The sequence below is a fragment of the Salvia splendens genome, chromosome 10, assembly GCF_004379255.2.
Source record: "Salvia splendens isolate huo1 chromosome 10, SspV2, whole genome shotgun sequence".
Classification (NCBI taxonomy): domain Eukaryota; kingdom Viridiplantae; phylum Streptophyta; class Magnoliopsida; order Lamiales; family Lamiaceae; genus Salvia; species Salvia splendens.
The window spans coordinates 8,143,596-8,162,064 of NC_056041.1; the positions used below are offsets into that span (position 1 = coordinate 8,143,596).

General features: G+C 38.6%; 2 protein-coding genes and 1 non-coding gene across 3 annotated transcripts; 2 read left to right on the forward strand and 1 right to left on the reverse strand.

Moving 5' to 3' along the window:
- Positions 1 to 380: 380 nt before the first annotated feature.
- Positions 381 to 2,090, forward strand: LOC121753281 (thioredoxin-like 1-1, chloroplastic). Its single transcript, XM_042148524.1, has 4 exons — positions 381 to 950; positions 1,036 to 1,221; positions 1,327 to 1,491; positions 1,578 to 2,090. Exons 1-4 carry the CDS (start codon positions 732 to 734, stop codon positions 1,827 to 1,829), a joined length of 822 nt encoding a protein of 273 aa, XP_042004458.1. The 5' UTR covers positions 381 to 731; the 3' UTR covers positions 1,830 to 2,090.
- Positions 2,091 to 7,284: 5,194 nt separating this feature from the next.
- Positions 7,285 to 7,372, reverse strand: LOC121753418. Its single transcript, XR_006040398.1, has one exon. It is a non-coding gene; the product is annotated as a small nucleolar RNA R44/J54/Z268 family (small nucleolar RNA).
- Positions 7,373 to 17,137: 9,765 nt separating this feature from the next.
- LOC121750388 (chlorophyll a-b binding protein 4, chloroplastic-like) lies at positions 17,138 to 18,469 on the forward strand. Its single transcript, XM_042144915.1, has 3 exons — positions 17,138 to 17,464; positions 17,680 to 18,095; positions 18,195 to 18,469. Exons 1-3 carry the CDS (start codon positions 17,259 to 17,261, stop codon positions 18,323 to 18,325), a joined length of 753 nt encoding a protein of 250 aa, XP_042000849.1. The 5' UTR covers positions 17,138 to 17,258; the 3' UTR covers positions 18,326 to 18,469.

Genomic DNA, 18,469 nt, shown 5'->3' on the forward strand with positions numbered 1-18,469 from the left:
TTTGTATCCTTTTATTTGTATTGTACGACTAGATAATGTCAGCTACGCGGTGAACCGCATTGACTGTTCACCACCAAAATTTCCCAAAACTACCCAACACAAACATGAACAGTCTCTGCAATTAATAAGGACTTCCTATCCACTTCTTGATTATAAATTATCCGCAAATTTAATTCAATAGCTTTTACTGACTTTTTGGAGTAGTGTATTGATTCAAATTTAAATAATTATCACTTCTAAAATACATTTTGTATCCAATTAAATTAATTTAAAATACAGTAAATTTTATCGGATTATGAAATTAATTAATTACAAAGATAAAAAAGGAAATTTTTTATGGATAAGGGCTACGGATAAATATTTTGACTTCACCTCCTATACTTGCCTTTTTTCCCTTTCTTTATCCACACACCTCTCTCTCTCTCACTCACAATTCTCAACACTATTCTACATCAATCTTTCACTTTACGCTCTGTATTCCGTTACTTCAAATTCACAAACCCTTTCAATTCATCCGACCTTTTTTTCTCTGTGAACCAGAGAAACAATCACAAGAAGGAAACTAAATCGAATTCATTTTTCTTGTGGCGTCTGTTTGAACACAAGTTTCTGGGTTGAACTTTTCTTGACTGCAAACAAGAAAAAGGAGGGTTGATAATCCAAAAAAGGAACTTGGTTTGTTTCATGGTATTTGCTTTTGGTTTGGATTTCATTAAAATCGGTGAAAAATCATGTCGTGTCTACCAGCCGGCGGCTTCTCTGTTTCTGGGTCGAGCAGTTTGATTGTCAACAATCGAGAAAAGGGGTCTCCTAGGGCTTCCTCTTCAATTGGGGGTTTGCAGTTTAGGAGCCCTAATTCGAAGGAGATTTGGGGAAACACTCTCGATTTCCCAGATCAGAAAGGTTTCAGCAATTGGAGCAACAAAGCCCCAAATTTGGACCCTGTTTATGTGAGTATCTGTTTCAAGTTTTTGATTTTGGGGTCAAATTTTGATCTTTCATATTTCTAATTGTGGTTTCTTGTTGATTTTAAAGGCACAAGGAGCTACTATTTCATTTGGGAAGGCTCAAAAATGGTGGGAGAAATCTCTGCAGCCAAACATGATTGAGATCGATTCAGCTCAGGAATTGGTGGAGCATTTGAGAAATGCTGGTGATAGATTGGTTGTTCTTAACTTCTTCTCTCCTGGTTGTGGAGGTTGTAAAGCTTTGCATCCCAAGGTAAAATTTTGGGGATTTTATTAAATTTTATCCAAATCAAGATTGAATTTTTAATTGCAATTCTCAATTTATTAATTTTGATTAGTTGAATGTATGTTTGAACAGATCTGTCAGCTTGCTGAATCAAACCCTAATACCACTTTTCTCACTGTGAATTATGAAGAACACAAGCCCATGTGCTATGCCCTCCATGTCCATGTATTGCCCTTCTTCAGATTTTATAGAGGTGCAGATGGCAAAGTCTGCAGCTTCAGCTGCACCAATGCAACCGTAAGCGATTGAATTCGATAAAACAATGCAACCATTTGTGATGTTTTGGTGCTGATTTTGACTTCGGATTGTGATTGTGTGTACAGATCAAGAAATTCAAGGATGCATTGGCGAAGCATGGAACAGAGCGATGCTCCCTCGGCCCGACTAAGGGTTTAGAGGAGAAGGAGCTCGTGGCATTGGCATCAAACGATCTAATACCGAAAGACTTGGTGCCACTCTCATTGCCCAAGGAGGAGAAGGTGCATGAATTGGTTGGAGCTGCGAAATCGAGCTCATTTAGCAGAGATGAGAACAAGGTGGAGCTCAAGGAGGGCAATGCCATGGTTGCTGCATAGGGTTTTTTTTTTCAACATTTGCAGATGATGATTATATATGTGTGTGTATGTTTCTCAACTTTTGTTTGGAGATGTAAATATAATTTCCATGATTTTGAGTGTATTCCTGTGAATTCAGGGCTGTGTGTTTTAGATATAAGCCCTGAAAATATTCGGAGAATGGTTTCAAAATGTAGCACCATTGCATTGTGGTGTTTTATGATTTCTCATTTGTATGTTGAAGATGCAATTAAATGAATTTAATTTGGTTTTTCCCCCTTATCTATTTTTGCAGAACTGAGTTGCATTTTTGTTTTGGTTACTTATAAATCTGCCTAATGTGAATATGTTTCATTTGTGTTTTACTTTTATCAAAACTATAAGAGCATCCACTACGCGTCCCGCGCGCGGCTCGCATTCCGTCCCGGAGGGACGGTTCCGCCAGGGACGCGTTGCAACGTTCGTCCCGTCCCGTAGCCCGTCCCCAGCCTGTCCCGTAGCCCGTATCCGCGAGACAAGGGACGCGCCGGCCCGTCACGCGCCCGGGCGACGTGTCGCGCCCCCGATGCATGCGTGATGCCCACTCGCTGGCCCGCGAGTGGGCGTCGTCACGGATGACGCAATAATTCTTTTTTTTAAAAAAATCGAATTTTAATTAAAAAAAATTAGGAAAACTTTAGCGCATCCGTCAATACAAGAACGGTTGTCTATTCGGGCAAGGACACGCGACTCTAGCGCCCACGCCCAACTCCAAGAGGATCTAATTGAGCACATTTGGGAAAACTTTGGCGGAGAAAATTAAATTATGTCATTTTTATTTTTTTAGGATTGTAATTATGTCAATTTTCTATTTTTTTGAAGTTTAATGTTGTTTTAATTTTAATAAAGTTTGTTTGTTTTAATTGAATTGGGTTGGAAAAAAATAAAAAATGAAATTGAATGAATAGTAATTTAAGGGACGGAATAAGGGACGGAGCGTTGCAGGTTATGTCCCTTAGTTAAGGGATTGGTTTGAAAAACCTAATTAAAAAGCTCTCACGGATTTCTTTTGGTTTGTATCCTTTTCTTTTTGTATTTGTTTCTATTTATAAAAGTTATCATAGTATATCTCCTAATGTTATATTTCAAAATTATAAGGTCGAAAAAGTTACTGGTTTGAAATGAAGCAGGTGGTTGAAGCAAAATTTAATTCAACTTTTCAATATCCATGTCATTTTTGCAAATATTAAATTGGAGAAAGTAGAAATCAAGAGATTGATGAAGCGAAACGTGGGATTTTGTAGCTCACCCTTTTTGTTGGATGAGACAACAGACATTGCACCATATTTAAGATGATTTCAATAACGACATTTGGCTTTATGAGACGCCATTGTCAAGTTTTGTAGTACTACTACATTTTAGCGTGAAAACTAAATAGACAAATATCTAAATTTAAACTATATTTTATATAGAGACTATTGTTTTTTCAAAAAGGTAGTACATATTTAAAATAAATATTGAGGCTATTTGAAATTGAAAAGGAAAATTGAAATAAGTAAGTTATGACTACTTAAAATTTAACATATTAAATGCGAATTTTTATTACTTTCCATTTCATCTACAAAAATTTTGCATTGTTTCTGTTTTTACTTTTCTCTCTCTCATAACCAGGGATATTTGTTTATCGTTTGCTTTCATGTGCAATAAATTTTTTGAATTATAGAATTTTAATTAATTTGTTTTTATTAATTAATTTTAATTGTTAGTGGCCAATATAGCAACTACAGCAAATTAAAATTTTATATTACTCGTGGAATTTTTTAAGTATAAAAGTCATTGTAATTTGATTCTTTCTAATGTCAATCAACGTAAACCGAAAATTCCCTCGTCACTGTACGCAATCAATAATAGAAGTTGATTAATGATTGTATAGAACAAATCATTATTATCGAATCAAAATAAAATGAGACACCACCTGGCTAGCTATTAGTAAAACAAGCCAAAAATTAAAAATAAAATAAAGAAAAGGTACCGTTAAAATGAACAAAACCATGGAAATTTCCGATGCCTAAAATAGACAGTATGACAAACTTAATTAGTCACGCCTAGTGGACCATATTGAATTATTTAATGTTGTCACGTAGTAATAATTTTTTAAGTGAAAAGTATAATGCATGTCACCTTCTAAATAATTCACCTCTTTTGAAGAATAAGGTCTGAACAATAGACCTTGTCAATCACAAATGAAAATTCATATATTGATATATTCAATGGCAGAGGTAGAAAAAAAAATAATGTAATTATAGATAGTACTCCACTTCACTATTTTTATATTTTCGGTAAATTAAATTAAGAAAAAATTACTCACAGAAACAAATTCATTAATTAGCAGCCCTTCTTGTCCAACATTTGCCTTAAATTCGATATAAGTGAACGTGCCCCATTTATCTCACACGTCCATTAAATGCATGATTATTTATGTATTTTGTACGCAAATAGAAATATAATAGTACTACTATTTGAATCAGATTATTTTATTTCAGTGAACTGGCTGACATGAAATAATTAAGTCCGAAGCATCACAGATTGATATGGCAGATGATTAATTTATTCCAATTCTCTTATGATATACTACTATACATTATCCACACAATAAAATAAGACAAAAGCTCAGATTTTGATTTTGATTTTGATTTAATCAATGATTTTAGAGATGACTTAGAAGTAATTTTGTTTCGGAGGGTTATTCTGTATTTAATGTAGCAAAAGAATTTGGTTATTTTATTTTAGTGGAAAAATTGAACCAGGTGAATTCATTGGTGTACTTGACGATTTTGTGATTTATTTTACACACTAGTGAAAAAGAAAAAGGCGATTTTAATTATTCTTCTATAGATTCCTTAGCTTCAACCTTATTCAAGTTTGGTCAAATATAATATGTAAGGTTTACTTTTAGTTTTTATGATGTCCCATTATAAAAGTGAATAACATAATACTATCCTAATTCCTAGTTAATCATCAAGATGAAAACCGATGCCTACGTATTAAAATCTCAGTCGAAAAGTAATTAGATATGCCTTTTTTTCTTGGGTAATGAGCAAAATTTTAAATAAATATATAAATAAACAAAGCAATCAGGAGTTGTGACTATCACATGTCCCTACCTCACAAGTCACAATTATCCATATTCATCGCAACATGTGGATTACGTATCAAGGTTCCAAATTAAGATATTTTTTATAAAGTAATTTTTGTTTTTTATAAACAATAAATCTAGGTGACCAAATTTTGTACAACCAAAAATTAATTTATTTGAGAAAAAAATTAGTGTATTTATGCATTTAATTAAAACATATGGACACATAAACAGTACATGGAAAGTGAATAATATTATGGTCATGTGTATAATTTTTTTTACTTTTTTGGAACATAAAATGTAATTGATGCGTATATAATTCAAATTTGAAAAACAATAGAGAGATAATTCAAATATAAAAATAAAAAATTGAAAATGAGGCCGAAGACTAATAAAGTTTTTTTAACTTATCCACTAACTACATTTATTGCTTTAATATATAATTAATACATCAAAATTACTAATATAATCTTATTTTAGTTGTACAAAATTTGGTTGTTTATCATCACTCAATTTTTCTTGAGAGTCTCATATTGAAAAGTAGTACTCGTATAAAAGAACTAGAACTACAACTAATTTGATTCGTATTCTCAATAAAACAAAATTTTATACTTAAAAGGCCAAAAAGTAACAAAAGTCAAGCATGATTTATTAATAGAAGCAATAAAAAGTTGTACGCAAGAAACTTCCTATGATAAGGAGGGAAAAGAAAAGGACGACACCTCCTAAGTTTGAAGCTCAACAAATAAGAATTTAAATATTGTTGACTGCATAATGTCGATATGTAACACATATTTTGGGCATGTTTTGTTGAATGCGAAAATAATCTAACGTGGACGGAGGAACATATCCTAGAAATAAAAATGGTGAAATAGAATGCACATGTACATGTATAAAACAACCAACAATTTAGAAAAGGACGAAATTAGAGAACTCACAAATTAATTATATTTTGATTGAAATTATTCATTGGAAAAAATACAGAAAAACTCATTATTACGTACTTACAATAGAAAAAAGGAAAGTTTAGAAGAAAAATAAGATTGTCAAATTGGTTTGCCACCTTGCGCCACATAGGTGGTAATATGTCAAGTGTACTACACATCCACTTTAATTAATCAAAATTATTTGTTGAAGAAGAAATAGACAAAAATCAAAGTTCATATATTTACATTTAAAAATTAAAGCTTAGAAGAAAAAAATAGAAAATATTGAAAGTTCATGTTTTACATACAAATATTGAAAATATTGAAAAAAATAGAAAATATTTACATACAAATATCACTAATATGAGAAATAATACTACCAATAAAAAAAAATTGTGACATATTTTATTGAACAAACTAAAATAGAAAATATGATATGACACACATCAGCAAGGAATCTGCATGGATGGAGTAATATTTACACCAAATATTAATGGGGATATTCGATATCAAAACTTGACAAAATGCAAAAATTTATTGGTTTAAAAGTTGAAAACAATTCCGCTCTCAGTTTTGATGGGGTTAGGTTTTAAGTGAAAAATGAAATTCGACCTATCAAATAGTTTTATAAAAAGTGTTAACAATGAATTCTGATTGGAATTAATAAAAACAATAGAATGATACAAATAATTTTATAGATCAAGTGTTGAAGAAGAATAGATAAATACAGAATATGAAATTGGGCCTCGATAAAGTCCATTAACGACTTCTTGAATCCTTAAGTTTGGTCTAGAATTGGGCTCGAATATACTGGGCCGAAACACGTGGAGAGATCTCAAGAGTTTGCAAAAATTATGGAGTTGCCTCAGTTACACAACAGGCAACATTCCCAGAGTAAAAAATTTTGTTATCTTTTCATTGATTTCAAATGAAACGTTTCCCATTCTGCGATAAATTCTCCAACACAAGATAGAGTTTGATTAGTATTTTGTAGTAACACATAATTTCTTATAGTAAAATCAACAATTATACTACATTATGATTGTGAAATGAGTGGATCGAGAGCAAACCAAGCCTTCATTTGAAGTAGAAGAAGTTAATTTACATGGATGGATTTGGAGCCAATGCAATTATCACCAGGCTTCAACAAAACCATCATTCAAATCTCCGTTCTTTTTTAGTAATCACCAGGCAAATGGCCACTCTCAATCCAAATCACTAAAATATCATACTAAAACAACAAAATAAATTGAAATTGAAAATCGTTTAAATTGGCAGTTTGCCTCAGAGGTAGTGACAATATTGGTATATCATCGTGTTTATTTCTGACAATACGTGCAATATAGAATGCATTTTTGGCAAACTGATTTGGATTAAATGGAAAATTAAATCTTTTGTTCTCAATATGAAGATTGAAAACCCAACAAATTTTCAAATTGCATCAGAGAGATTCCCATTAGACTAGTCAATCATACCTCTAAAAGAGTTCTGATGTCCCTGTCTGTTTTATCATCACTTGCAAATGATCAATGAACGAAACAGCTCAAAATTTTTAAAGGAAAAATCGTACAAGAAAAATGAACAGGATTAGAAATTTTATTTATTTAAGCCTCAGATGAATATACTTTACACATTGTGAAACATCACTCATAGTATATTTAACACCATCATCGGCGGAACGGAAATCAAACAAAGCATTCACTTTAAAATACAAGAATGTTTGAATATCGCAATTCATTTACAATGTATCGCAGCTAGACAAGATAAATTGAGCAAAAATGAGAGATGGTCGAAATTAAAATAAGAGTCATTAAAGATAGCCGATTTCACCTAACAAGAGTATGAATCGCGGCGGCGGCGGCGTGCAATCACCGACTTAGGGTTTGGATTTTGCAATTGGAATAGAGGGATTTTATACACAGACGGATTCTATAGGAATCGGGGTGAAAGAGAGGAAAAGTAATAAATTTGCATAATAGCCCCTGTAGAATAATGAAATTATTTTGTAGAGATGTCCCTAGTAAGTACAGTTCAGTTATGACTTTCAAATTTCAAACTTATTCTTATTACACATATTTAAGTCTAACTTACGTCATTAGTGGTTAATAATTTGAGTAGTGCTAAATGACCATATTATGGCCCGCCATAATATTAAAAAATTATTAAAATTTTGTGTAATTAATGTAGAATTGATGAAATTTATACATCGAGTAGCAATTCTTTAAAGACTAATATACCCTTAAATATTAAATACTACTTATGTAGAAGTAAAATAAATTGTAAGGACATTATATTTATAAATATTATTAAGTGACACAATATACTTGTACGACAAAATTGCAAGGAGTATTATGTTATAAACAAATTCTCAATTTAAGTAAATAATTCAAATTCTCTTTTTTCAATTTACTATTCTTTGTTGACGTATGCTACCGTCAGTTTGAAGTTACATTAACTGAATTAATCCCAAATGATAATTACGAAAAATAAATTTATTATTTTAATCAATTTTAACTACACTAGTAATATTTAATTCTAACAACATAATCTATCGTAATTAAAGACATGCATTGATAATGAAATTTACACAACAACAATTGTTTAATCTTCCCATAATTGGATAAATTCTTTTAATTAATAACTAAAAATTTAATTTTACTAATTTTTTATTTAAAATACATTTAATCATAATATTCAAGCAACGTATAAATAAAAATATTATTTTAATATTTTTTGAAGAAGTGTACTTCAATATAAAAAATTTAATATCATATTTTGATACTATGAATTAATTTATTATATATGTATAATATTCATAATTTATAGTATATAAATTTATAATATAATTTATAGTATATAAATATTATTATTGATTTTTGTAACAAATTACTCTAGAAAAGAGCGGAATAAATAAATTAAAAAGAAACTACAATTAAATAAATTAAAAAAAAACTACAATTAAAGACTAAGGGTAGTATTGTCAACTGAATTAAGCATTAAATGAGACAATTAAATTATTAATATCCAAAAATATCTATATTTACTGAAATGCCATTTATGGCCAGCCATATTATGGCCACATAGATTTACCCTAATAATTTTTAGAGATAAATTAATAAGAAAATAGTTCATATTTTTCAGAAACGGATGAAGTAGAATTTTATACAATGCTCTATAAGTAAAATGGATTTATTATTAAGGAATTAACATGCTATTGTTTTTTTTGAATAAGAAACTAATTTATAAAATATATATGTTCATCAACAAAGTCCCAAAATTTGGTCAAAAACATTGTTTTACCGCTAAAATGATGTGTAAACTGATTTGTCTATGATGGGGTACGTACTAAACAAGCCCAATAGCAGTGACGGCCCATCAGCCCAAAGCCCAAGGAAGAGTATCAGTTCGGCATTACCAAAGAGTTCGGCCCCAGCCTACAGCTCGGTAAAAGCCAACCAATCAGTTCGGCATTACCAAAGAGTTCGGCTCCAGCCTACAGCTCGGTAAAAGCCGACCAATCAAGCTCTACTCTCAGATCGGCAAAAGCTGCTCGGCAATAGTTCAGAAGTTCGGTCTCAGTATTCGACCGAACTGGAAGATAGTCAACTCATGCAGGATCACATGCAGGATAGTGGATCAAGCACAGAGATAGTGGACTCATGCAGGATCTCATGCAGGATAGTGGACCCATGCAGGATCTCCATGACCTCCACGACATTCACAACCATCATTAGTGGTGATGCAAGCCACGATCTTAGTTCAATGTATAAATAGAACTCAGATCAGATAAAGAAGGGTTAAGTTCTCTAGAGATCAAATATCAAATAGCAAGTCTGTATTGTAAGCTGTAGAAAACAGATCAAGCAATACAACTCTGCCCTCTTTTCTTCCCGTGGACGTAGATTTACCTCAGTAAATCGAACCACGTAAATCTCTGTGTCGTGATCTGCATTTTCCTGCATTCATCACCATCAAAAATTCGCCCAACCATCACTGGCGCCGTCTGTGGGAAACAGAGAACCAAATTTGTGATAAAGCGAATTTTTGACCCTTTTTCCACCCCAAAAAAATGCATACCAGATCACATACTACCCGTAATACCGTTCGTGAAAACCATGAGGAAGCTAATCCAGCCCGCAGGTCCGGAAAACAGCCTCGGGAGACATCTACTTCCAGTTTTCACGATGAAGGAACAAGCCGCTCAAAAGGTCCACACACCGAGTCTTCCCAGCAGCCTGATTTGAATGAGGCTGTCAAGCTGTTTTTGGCTGAGAAGCAGGATGAGTTCTTAGCCTTCCTGCAAAAGAGCCAAGAGCCGAAGACGAAAACGGTGGATTCTCCTTCCTCATCCAGACATGAAAGTCACTACCGCAGTAGTGCCGTGTCTTCCAGGAAGAAGAATCCTCAACCCCGACATGTTCCTGTTCCTCCTCGGTACCGGAATCACAGGAGATCTCCATCTCCTCCATACCGAAGAGATGTCGGGTTCGCCATGTACGGAGCATTGAAGACTCCGTTCTCGGACGATATCACCCGAACTCCCTTGCCACAGAACTACCGAACTCCGTCGATGACTTATGACGGGTTAGTGAATCCTCATGACTTCCTGGGACGCTATCAGTATAACATGGTGAACCAGGGTCTCAACGAGGTCCATATGTGCAAGCTGTTTCCCGAGCTGCTTATCGGGAACGCAAGAAGGTGGTTCGATAGCCTCCCCCAAGGCAGCATTAGATCTTACCGAGATCTAATGGATGCTTTCCACAGGAGGTTCTTTCAGAAAGCGGAAGCCCGAATCACTTCGGCTCAGCTGCTTTCTATACGTCAAGGTCGCGACGAAAAGATCAGCGACTTTATGACGAGGTTCCACAAGGAATGCCTACAAGTAGACGATCTCAATGATCTACTTGTCATTTCGGCATTCCAAAATGGAATCCTGCCCGGAGCGCTATACAGAAAGCTCGTGGAATGCAGTCCGCAAACAGCTCAAGAGATGTGGGACATTGCGGACCAGTTTTCTCGTGCCGATGAGGCAGACCGTCTGAAACGGTCTTTAGACAGCTCATCTAGAGAAGACAAAAAGAAGCCCGATCATAGCGATCAGGGACATCCTCGCCGAACTCCTTTTGGCGATCAGGGACATCCTCGCCGAACTCCTTTTGGCGATCAGGGACATCCTCGCCGAACTCCTTTTGGCGATCAGAGGCTTCCTCGCCGAACTCCTTCCCCACTAAAGGAGGGATAGCGGTCATCCGAGGTGGTCAAAAAAGAGCAAGAGTGCAGATTGCGCTTAAAAGTGCCGAGCAATCAGATCGGCACCATCAAGCATAGCAATCACAGCAGCCGGAGTCAGAGGCAGGCGAAATGACCGAAGTCACACCGGAGCCGAACTCGATGGTGTACGGCACTGAAGCCGTGATTCCGGTTGAGATCGGCATACCCAGTCCCCGAACTCTTAATTTCTCAGCAGAACTGAATGAGGACGGACTGAGAGCCGAACTAGATCTGGCCGAAGAAAGAGGAGAATTGGCCTGCATAAAAGCAGCCAAGTACAAGGAGCAAGTAGCCCGGTATTATAACCAAAGGGTGAAAAAGCTGCAATTTCAAGTGGGAGATCTCGTCTTGAGAAACAACGAAGTAAGCCGAGCAGAAAAGCTGGGCAAGCTCGAACCCACATGGGAAGATCCATATCGGGTGTCAGAAGTCCTCGGCAAAGGGTCTTACAAATTGACTCACATGTCAGGAGAACAAGCACCCCGAACATGGTACATTTCCAACCTCAAGAAGTTCCATTTGTAAGAGACAGTCCGGTCAGTCAGTCTTGTGTCTAGTTCGGTCCTAGGGGTATGTGCTTGCTTTGTTTTTTACTTGTTTTTCATGTTTGTCTATGTGCGTCTTGCTTGTCTAGGTGTGTTTTGTCTGTCTATGTGCGTGTCGTCTCTTACAAATGTTACTGAGGTATCTTGTTCTTCAAAGGCTGATCCCCTTTTTAGAACATATATAAGCCAACGATTGTGAGTCCAAGCTTCTAAGGAGGATACAAGACCACAATTCAGCTTAAAAAACAAGCAGTTCGTCTGAAACGAACTGCAACAATAAGCCAACGATTGTGAGTCCAAGCTTCTAAGGAGGATACAAGACCACAATTCGGCTTAAGAAACAAGCAGTTCGTCTGAAACGAACTGCAACAAAGGGAAAGTCCGATCCACGCGATAAAACTCGCCGAATTAGGACAAGGGAAAGTCCGATCCAAGCGATAAAACTCGCCAAATTAGGACACAAGCTTAGTCCGGTCAAAGAAATTTACTTCATAAGACCAAAGACGAGTCCGGTCAAAGAAGTTTACTTCATAAAGACCAAAGACGAGTCCGGTCAAAAAAGTTTATTTCATAAGACCGAGGACCAAGTCCGGTCAAAGAAGTTTACTTCATAAGACCGAGGACAAGTACGATGAAATTATTTCGCTGAGCTGTTAATACGCAGTGTTAGAAGCGAAATGAAAATTTCATTTATTAAAACTTGTTCGGCATACAACTCCGCTGCCCTACGAGAAGGCGTTACGCTATTACAAAGGACTATTCTACTGTCCCTGGTTGCTAAAGTTGAGCCATCTATTCACAAAATCCTCGTGAAGCCGAGTTCGGGCGTTCCGGGCAGCTGAAGAATAAGCAGGTTGACGAGATGCTCTGATCGACCTGCCGCCTCTTCCCTGAGCCCGAGAAGCTCTAGCACCTCGGCGGCGAAGAGTCTCTTCACGAAGCATTTGTTGATCTTGCTCACTCATAATCACAGCTCCTCTACGAACTTCAGTCCGTTCTCGTCTTGACGTTTCCGGTTGCTCCTGAGTCCGTTCTCGTCTTGACGTTTCCGGCTGTTCCTGAGTTCGTTGCTGACTTGGAGTAGGGTCTTGAGCAAGTGAATCAGGGGTTTGAGCTGGAGTGCGACCATCTGTTGGCGGGAAATGCCTAAGGAATCTCTCGATTGAAGGACGCCGGGAAAGAATGATGTCGTACCGAGAAGCCCAGCGCCGCAATGATGTCACGACTTGTTGGCAAGCCGAGCTCTCCAGCGCATTGTTCCTCCGGAGTACGTGATATTCCTCCCACAGTTCGTCAACTCGTTCCTGAACTTCAGAGATGGTCATTCCCCCGCGCCTGCAGATGAAATCCTTATACGCAGTCCTCTCAGCGACGGCAGTGTTCAGCTCGGCCTCCAGATCTTTCTTTTCGGACTCTAAGTCCTTATTGTCGGCCTCCAGCTTCACTAAACAAGCCAAGAGTTCGTCATTCTTCATCTGGTCAGCTATGGCTCTTTTCTCAGCTTCGTCTAAAGCCGAAGAGTACAGCCGCTTCCAGTGAAGTACCTCCAGCTCCTTAAAGAGTTAAGAATACAAAGCAGCCTATGTCAGTTCGGCATTTCAGTTTACTGAGCAGGTAGTAAACCACAACAGGAGTAAAAGAGAGTACGAAAGGCTATACGAAGACACAAGAGCAGAAAGAAGAATTTTTTCATTCATAAGAAAAATTTTTTTCTACACAAGGGCTTCAAGGCCGTTTTACAAGAAGGAAGAAACTAAACTAAGAGAAGGGAGACGAAATCATACTCCGCCAGCTTCGTCTCCGTCTTCTCGGTGAGGTTCAGCTTCCTTCTCCTTGTCTGCTTCAGCTTCAGCCTCGGCCTCCCTGCTCTCCCCAGCCTGCTCGGCGCCACCGTAGCCGATCTGCTGCGCCTCCTGCTCGGCCTGCTCATCGCCGGTCTGCCTCTCATGCTGCTCGGTCTCACCCTCTCCATGGAAAATTGGAGCGGGTGAAACTGACCCTATGGAGGCAAAGATAGCCTCCATGTTCTCATCGCGGTCAGCTCGGCAACTACGAACTTGGTCTGCAGAAAGCAGGACTGAGGACGAAGCAAGCTCCTCAAGCACCGGCAGACTCTGAAGCCGAGCTGCTATCTCTCGGCCGTACAGCGGCAGGATGACTTCGGGACCCTGCTCGGCTTTATCGGTCATCAGTTTCAGCAGATCACCGACAAAGGCCGAAAATTGGTTGCTCAGAAAGAGTTTCTCCGCGAAAGCACGGAGAGCCTCTCCTTGGGCAACCACGGCGGCAGCATCCCTCCGTTTCGTCTGCTCTCGCTGGATGACGAGCTGGTTTTTGGCAAACTGAGCTTCATCCTGGGCCGAAATCCTAGCAGCTCTGGCTTTCTCAAAATTTGCCTCAGCCTGCTCGGCCCGGTGACAAGCAGCCGCCAACTTCCTCTGCATCTCAGCATAGTCGTTGGACGCTTTGGAGAGTTCGACGGCGACGAGCTTGGAGAGCATATCGTTCCTCTGAAAATGGAAAAAGCAAAAAGTCAACAGAGGGGCTACAAAAAATACAGAGAAAAAAAGCAAGGCCAGAAAATCAAGAAGAAAGTTCACCTCGGCGAAGTCCGTGGGCCATGCAAAAGGCTCACAGATATTTTCCGAAGGAGGCGCCAAGACCACGTCTCTCTCCGGCGCTCTTGGGGGCTTCTGGGTCTTCCCCTTCCTACTTGCCGAAGTCGACTCCGGCTTCTTTGGATCCGAAGAGGTCTTTTGCCTCTTCGGATTCTTCTCGGCATCAGGCGCCGAGCTGGTAGCCTTCTCTTTCTCCGGCTCCTTAAGCTCGGAGGATTTGCGGCTAATCTTATTCAGCATATACACTGCCAAAAAGCAAGAAAGCAAAGTTAGTTTTCGCCACAAAAGCAGTAAGGCACAAAAAAGAATTCCTCACCCTCGGTCTCTTCATCCGAAGACGAGGAGTCGAACACGAAGTCGCCCTTGACGAGCTCAGACTCCAGGTACTGCTTCCTAATCATAGGAATCTTATTGAGCTCGCCCTCGAGCTCGTCCAACGGTTCTAACCGAGGATGAGGAATCACGGACTTCGGCCCTCTCCAAGGAAAGCCCGGAGCCGCTGTCCTATTATAAAAAAAGAAGCGATGTTGCCATTTCGGCCATTTGGTTTTGCAGAAGGCCCTAAAAGGCTGTAAAGGGATCAAGTAAAACCAAGATCCTTTCCTCTTAAACTGGAAGAAATTAAGGATTGCCCTCAGAGACAGATCCTTATCTAGCCTACGCAGTTCGGCAGCAAAGGCCGATAAGTGCCTCCAAGAGTTCGGAGTCACCTGACCTAAAGGGAGTTGAAAAAAATCTAGCAGCTCTACAAAGGCAGGGGGAAGAGGGAAACGAAGCCCGCATTCCAAGCTGGCTTCATAAACGGTGGCGTAACCCTCCGGCGGCGAGTCAGCCCTATGAAGGTCGTCGGGAATCGCAACCTTCCCCCCAGGAAAAAATATTTTTCGTGTAAGGATATCACAGTATCCTTACTCAAGATGCTGTGAAAATACTCTACGGTCTTCTCCCCGGATTCCTTCCGGCTAGAAGACCCCTTATCCCCTTTCCTACCGCTACCTGACTCAGAAGAAGAAGAAGAAGACATGGTTCTTACTCTTTGAAAGTCTGAACAAATTCTGAAGAAATTCTCGAAAGCGGAAGGAAATTTTTACGCAAAAGAGAGAGATTGCAGAAGAAGCAATAGCAAAAGTGTTCAACTGATGAAGAAAGGACGTATTTATCAGATTCGGAGAAGATTTCAAAATCATCGCACCGTTTCGAATCCCACCTTTTCAGGATTCAACGGCCGGATTTTACTGTCGCATTTAATGCAGTCACGCGCAAGGCACGTCCCCTGACGTCAGCCTCCCCCGTACCTTTATCCAGAATGCCGAAGTGACTCGCTTCGCCGAAGTGATTCACTTCGCTTTTCGGGGGGGGGGGGGGTAGTGATGGGGTACGTACTAAACAAGCCCAATAGCAGTGACGGCCCATCAGCCCAAAGCCCAAGGAAGAGTATCAGTTCGGCATTACCAAAGAGTTCGGCCCCAGCCTACAGCTCGGTAAAAGCCAACCAATCAGTTCGGCATTACCAAAGAGTTTGGCTCCAGCCTACAGCTCGGTAAAAGCCGACCAATCAAGCTCTACTCTCAGATCGGCAAAAGCTGCTCGGCAATAGTTCAGAAGTTCGGTCTCAGTATTCGACCGAACTGGAAGATAGTCAACTCATGCAGGATCACATGCAGGATAGTGGATCAAGCACAGAGATAGTGGACTCATGCAGGATCTCATGCAGGATAGTGGACCCATGCAGGATCTCCATGACCTCCACGACATTCACAACCATCATTAGTGGTGATGCAAGCCACGATCTTAGTTCAATGTATAAATAGAACTCAGATCAGATAAAGAAGGGTTAAGTTCTCTAGAGATCAAATATCAAATAGCAAGTCTGTATTGTAAGCTGTAGAAAACAGATCAAGCAATACAACTCTGCCCTCTTTTCTTCCCGTGGACGTAGATTTACCTCAGTAAATCGAACCACGTAAATCTCTGTGTCGTGATCTGCATTTTCCTGCATTCATCACCATCAAAAATTCGCCCAACCATCAGTCTACCACCATGAGAAACTGACAATTGTTTGTAGAAATTAAGGAATGAAATGTTTATATACGAGGAGTTTTGTTTTTGTGTTTTTGTGTTTTTTTTTAATATGAGAGGAAAAAGTATATAGCAGATTATTGTACGATTGTCGGTCTGTGGGCATCAAAATAAGATGGCCGAAAATTAGTTTGGCTCGGTTTTGTTTTCTTTTTTACGAAAATATGGGCTTCATTTTTTAGGACAAGGCCCGTCTACCATAGTGGCATTAATCGAAATGAAATTATGCTATTAATTGATATGAAAGGAATAATATAAAAGAATATATGAATTTTTATATTATAATTACATATAAATGCAAAACTCCATAGAAATGAACATTTATTGAAATCCTATTATTGTTATTATTAAAAAACATAGTACTCCGTACATCATTTCTATGAAAATATGCAAATGTATAGGTAGTAGTATTATTTTGAAGGTTGTGATAATCTCTAATAAACATTTGGAAATTGGGGAATTTTTCACATAGTCTTTCATATCATCCACGTACCATTGAACATTTAACAAGTGTCGCAAACCAATTGGTGAATTATATATTCCACTTGGGCAAGATCTTTTTTCCTTAGATATCAAATGCGAAGGATTTAACTAAACCACCTCAACATTGGAAAAAGGGGTCCCTTGTGATATCAAAGATTGCCTACATGTAAGAAATAGATTTATGGATATGCCGAGAAAGATAAGGATAAGAGCAATGGATTCCCATTGGCTATTCCAAACTTCACAATCAAATTTCAGCCCTTACATCTCTAAAACTTCCAAACTTTCAACCAACACCACAAACAAAACTAACACTATAAACTCGTACACAAAAACATTCATTTCTACCTCCTAACAAACAATAGACAAGAAAACTTCTCACTCACATTCTTGCAAGTCGGAAAAAGAAAATGGCCGCTGCCACTACACAAGCCTCCATCGCCATTTTCCGGCCGTGCTCATCCAAAACCCGATTCTTAACCGGTTCGTCTGAAAAATTGAACCGGGAAGTCTCAATTAGGCCAGCGGTCTCATCCTACATCTCATCACTCAAGGTTGAAGCCAAGAAAGGCGAATGGCTACCCGGATTGCCCTCTCCAACCTATCTCGATGGCAGGTGTGTTTGCTTTAGTCGAGCCGAACACAATAACATTCTTTTAGACTATGTTAGTGTAATCATATAGGACAGTTTGGTAAGATAGATAACTCATCTATTTTAAAATTATCTGACCTAAAATGTGTGTTCTTATTATGTTTCTACCAAATTGTTAAACAAACTAGTCCACTTTCAAAACAACTAACGTGTGATACTTTTCATAATGTTCTCATTAGTCTAGCAGGAGACAACGGGTTTGACCCGTTGGGACTCGCCGAGGACCCAGAGAACCTTCGTTGGTTTGTCCAGGCTGAGCTTGTTAACGGACGGTGGGCCATGCTCGGGGTAGCAGGAATGCTGCTCCCGGAAGTCCTGACCTCGGCCGGGCTCATCAACGTCCCGAAGTGGTACGATGCTGGGAAGGCCGAGTATTTCGCCTCATCATCAACGCTCTTCGTGATCGAGTTCATCCTTTTCCACTACGTCGAGATTCGGAGATGGCAAGACATCAAGAACCCGGGAAGCGTCAATCAGGACCCGATCTTCAAGAGCTACAGCTTGCCCCCGAACGAAGTCGGGTACCCGGGTGGCATCTTCAACCCCCTCAACTTCGCCCCGACGGTCGAGGCAAAAGAAAAGGAGGTTGCCAACGGTAAGTAGTTAGAGTCTAACTGATTACGGCATGATGTCATTTTATACACATGGCACGTATTTCACATAGAAATGATATTTTTTGGTAATTCTTTTGCAGGGAGACTAGCAATGCTGGCATTTTTGGGATTCATTATTCAGCACAACGTGACCGGAAAAGGGCCGTTCGACAACCTGTTGCAGCATCTGTCTGATCCATGGCACAACACCATTATTCAGACATTCAATTAAGATTATGGTTTTTTTTTTGCTAATGTTATTGAAATTTATTGATGCTTTGGACTGGGATTTGATTCGAATTCGTTAGCAAACGAGATGTTTATTGTACAGAACGAGATCATTGAGACTTCTTGAAGAAAAACAATGTTTCATTCA

What these genes read in the sequence shown, in the direction of transcription:
- LOC121753281 (XM_042148524.1), top strand. Translation starts at nt 732, where the DNA reads ATGTCGTGTCTACCAGCCGGCGGCTTCTCTGTTTCTGGGTCGAGCAGT. An exon ending in GTAAAGCTTTGCATCCCAAG is followed by an intron (nt 1,222 to 1,326) that starts GTAAAATTTTGG and finishes ATGTTTGAACAG; the next exon opens with ATCTGTCAGCTTGCTGAATC. An exon ending in TCAGCTGCACCAATGCAACC is followed by an intron (nt 1,492 to 1,577) that starts GTAAGCGATTGA and finishes TTGTGTGTACAG; the next exon opens with ATCAAGAAATTCAAGGATGC.
- LOC121750388 (XM_042144915.1), top strand. Translation starts at nt 17,259, where the DNA reads ATGGCCGCTGCCACTACACAAGCCTCCATCGCCATTTTCCGGCCGTGC. An exon ending in CCAACCTATCTCGATGGCAG is followed by an intron (nt 17,465 to 17,679) that starts GTGTGTTTGCTT and finishes TGTTCTCATTAG; the next exon opens with TCTAGCAGGAGACAACGGGT. An exon ending in AGAAAAGGAGGTTGCCAACG is followed by an intron (nt 18,096 to 18,194) that starts GTAAGTAGTTAG and finishes ATTCTTTTGCAG; the next exon opens with GGAGACTAGCAATGCTGGCA.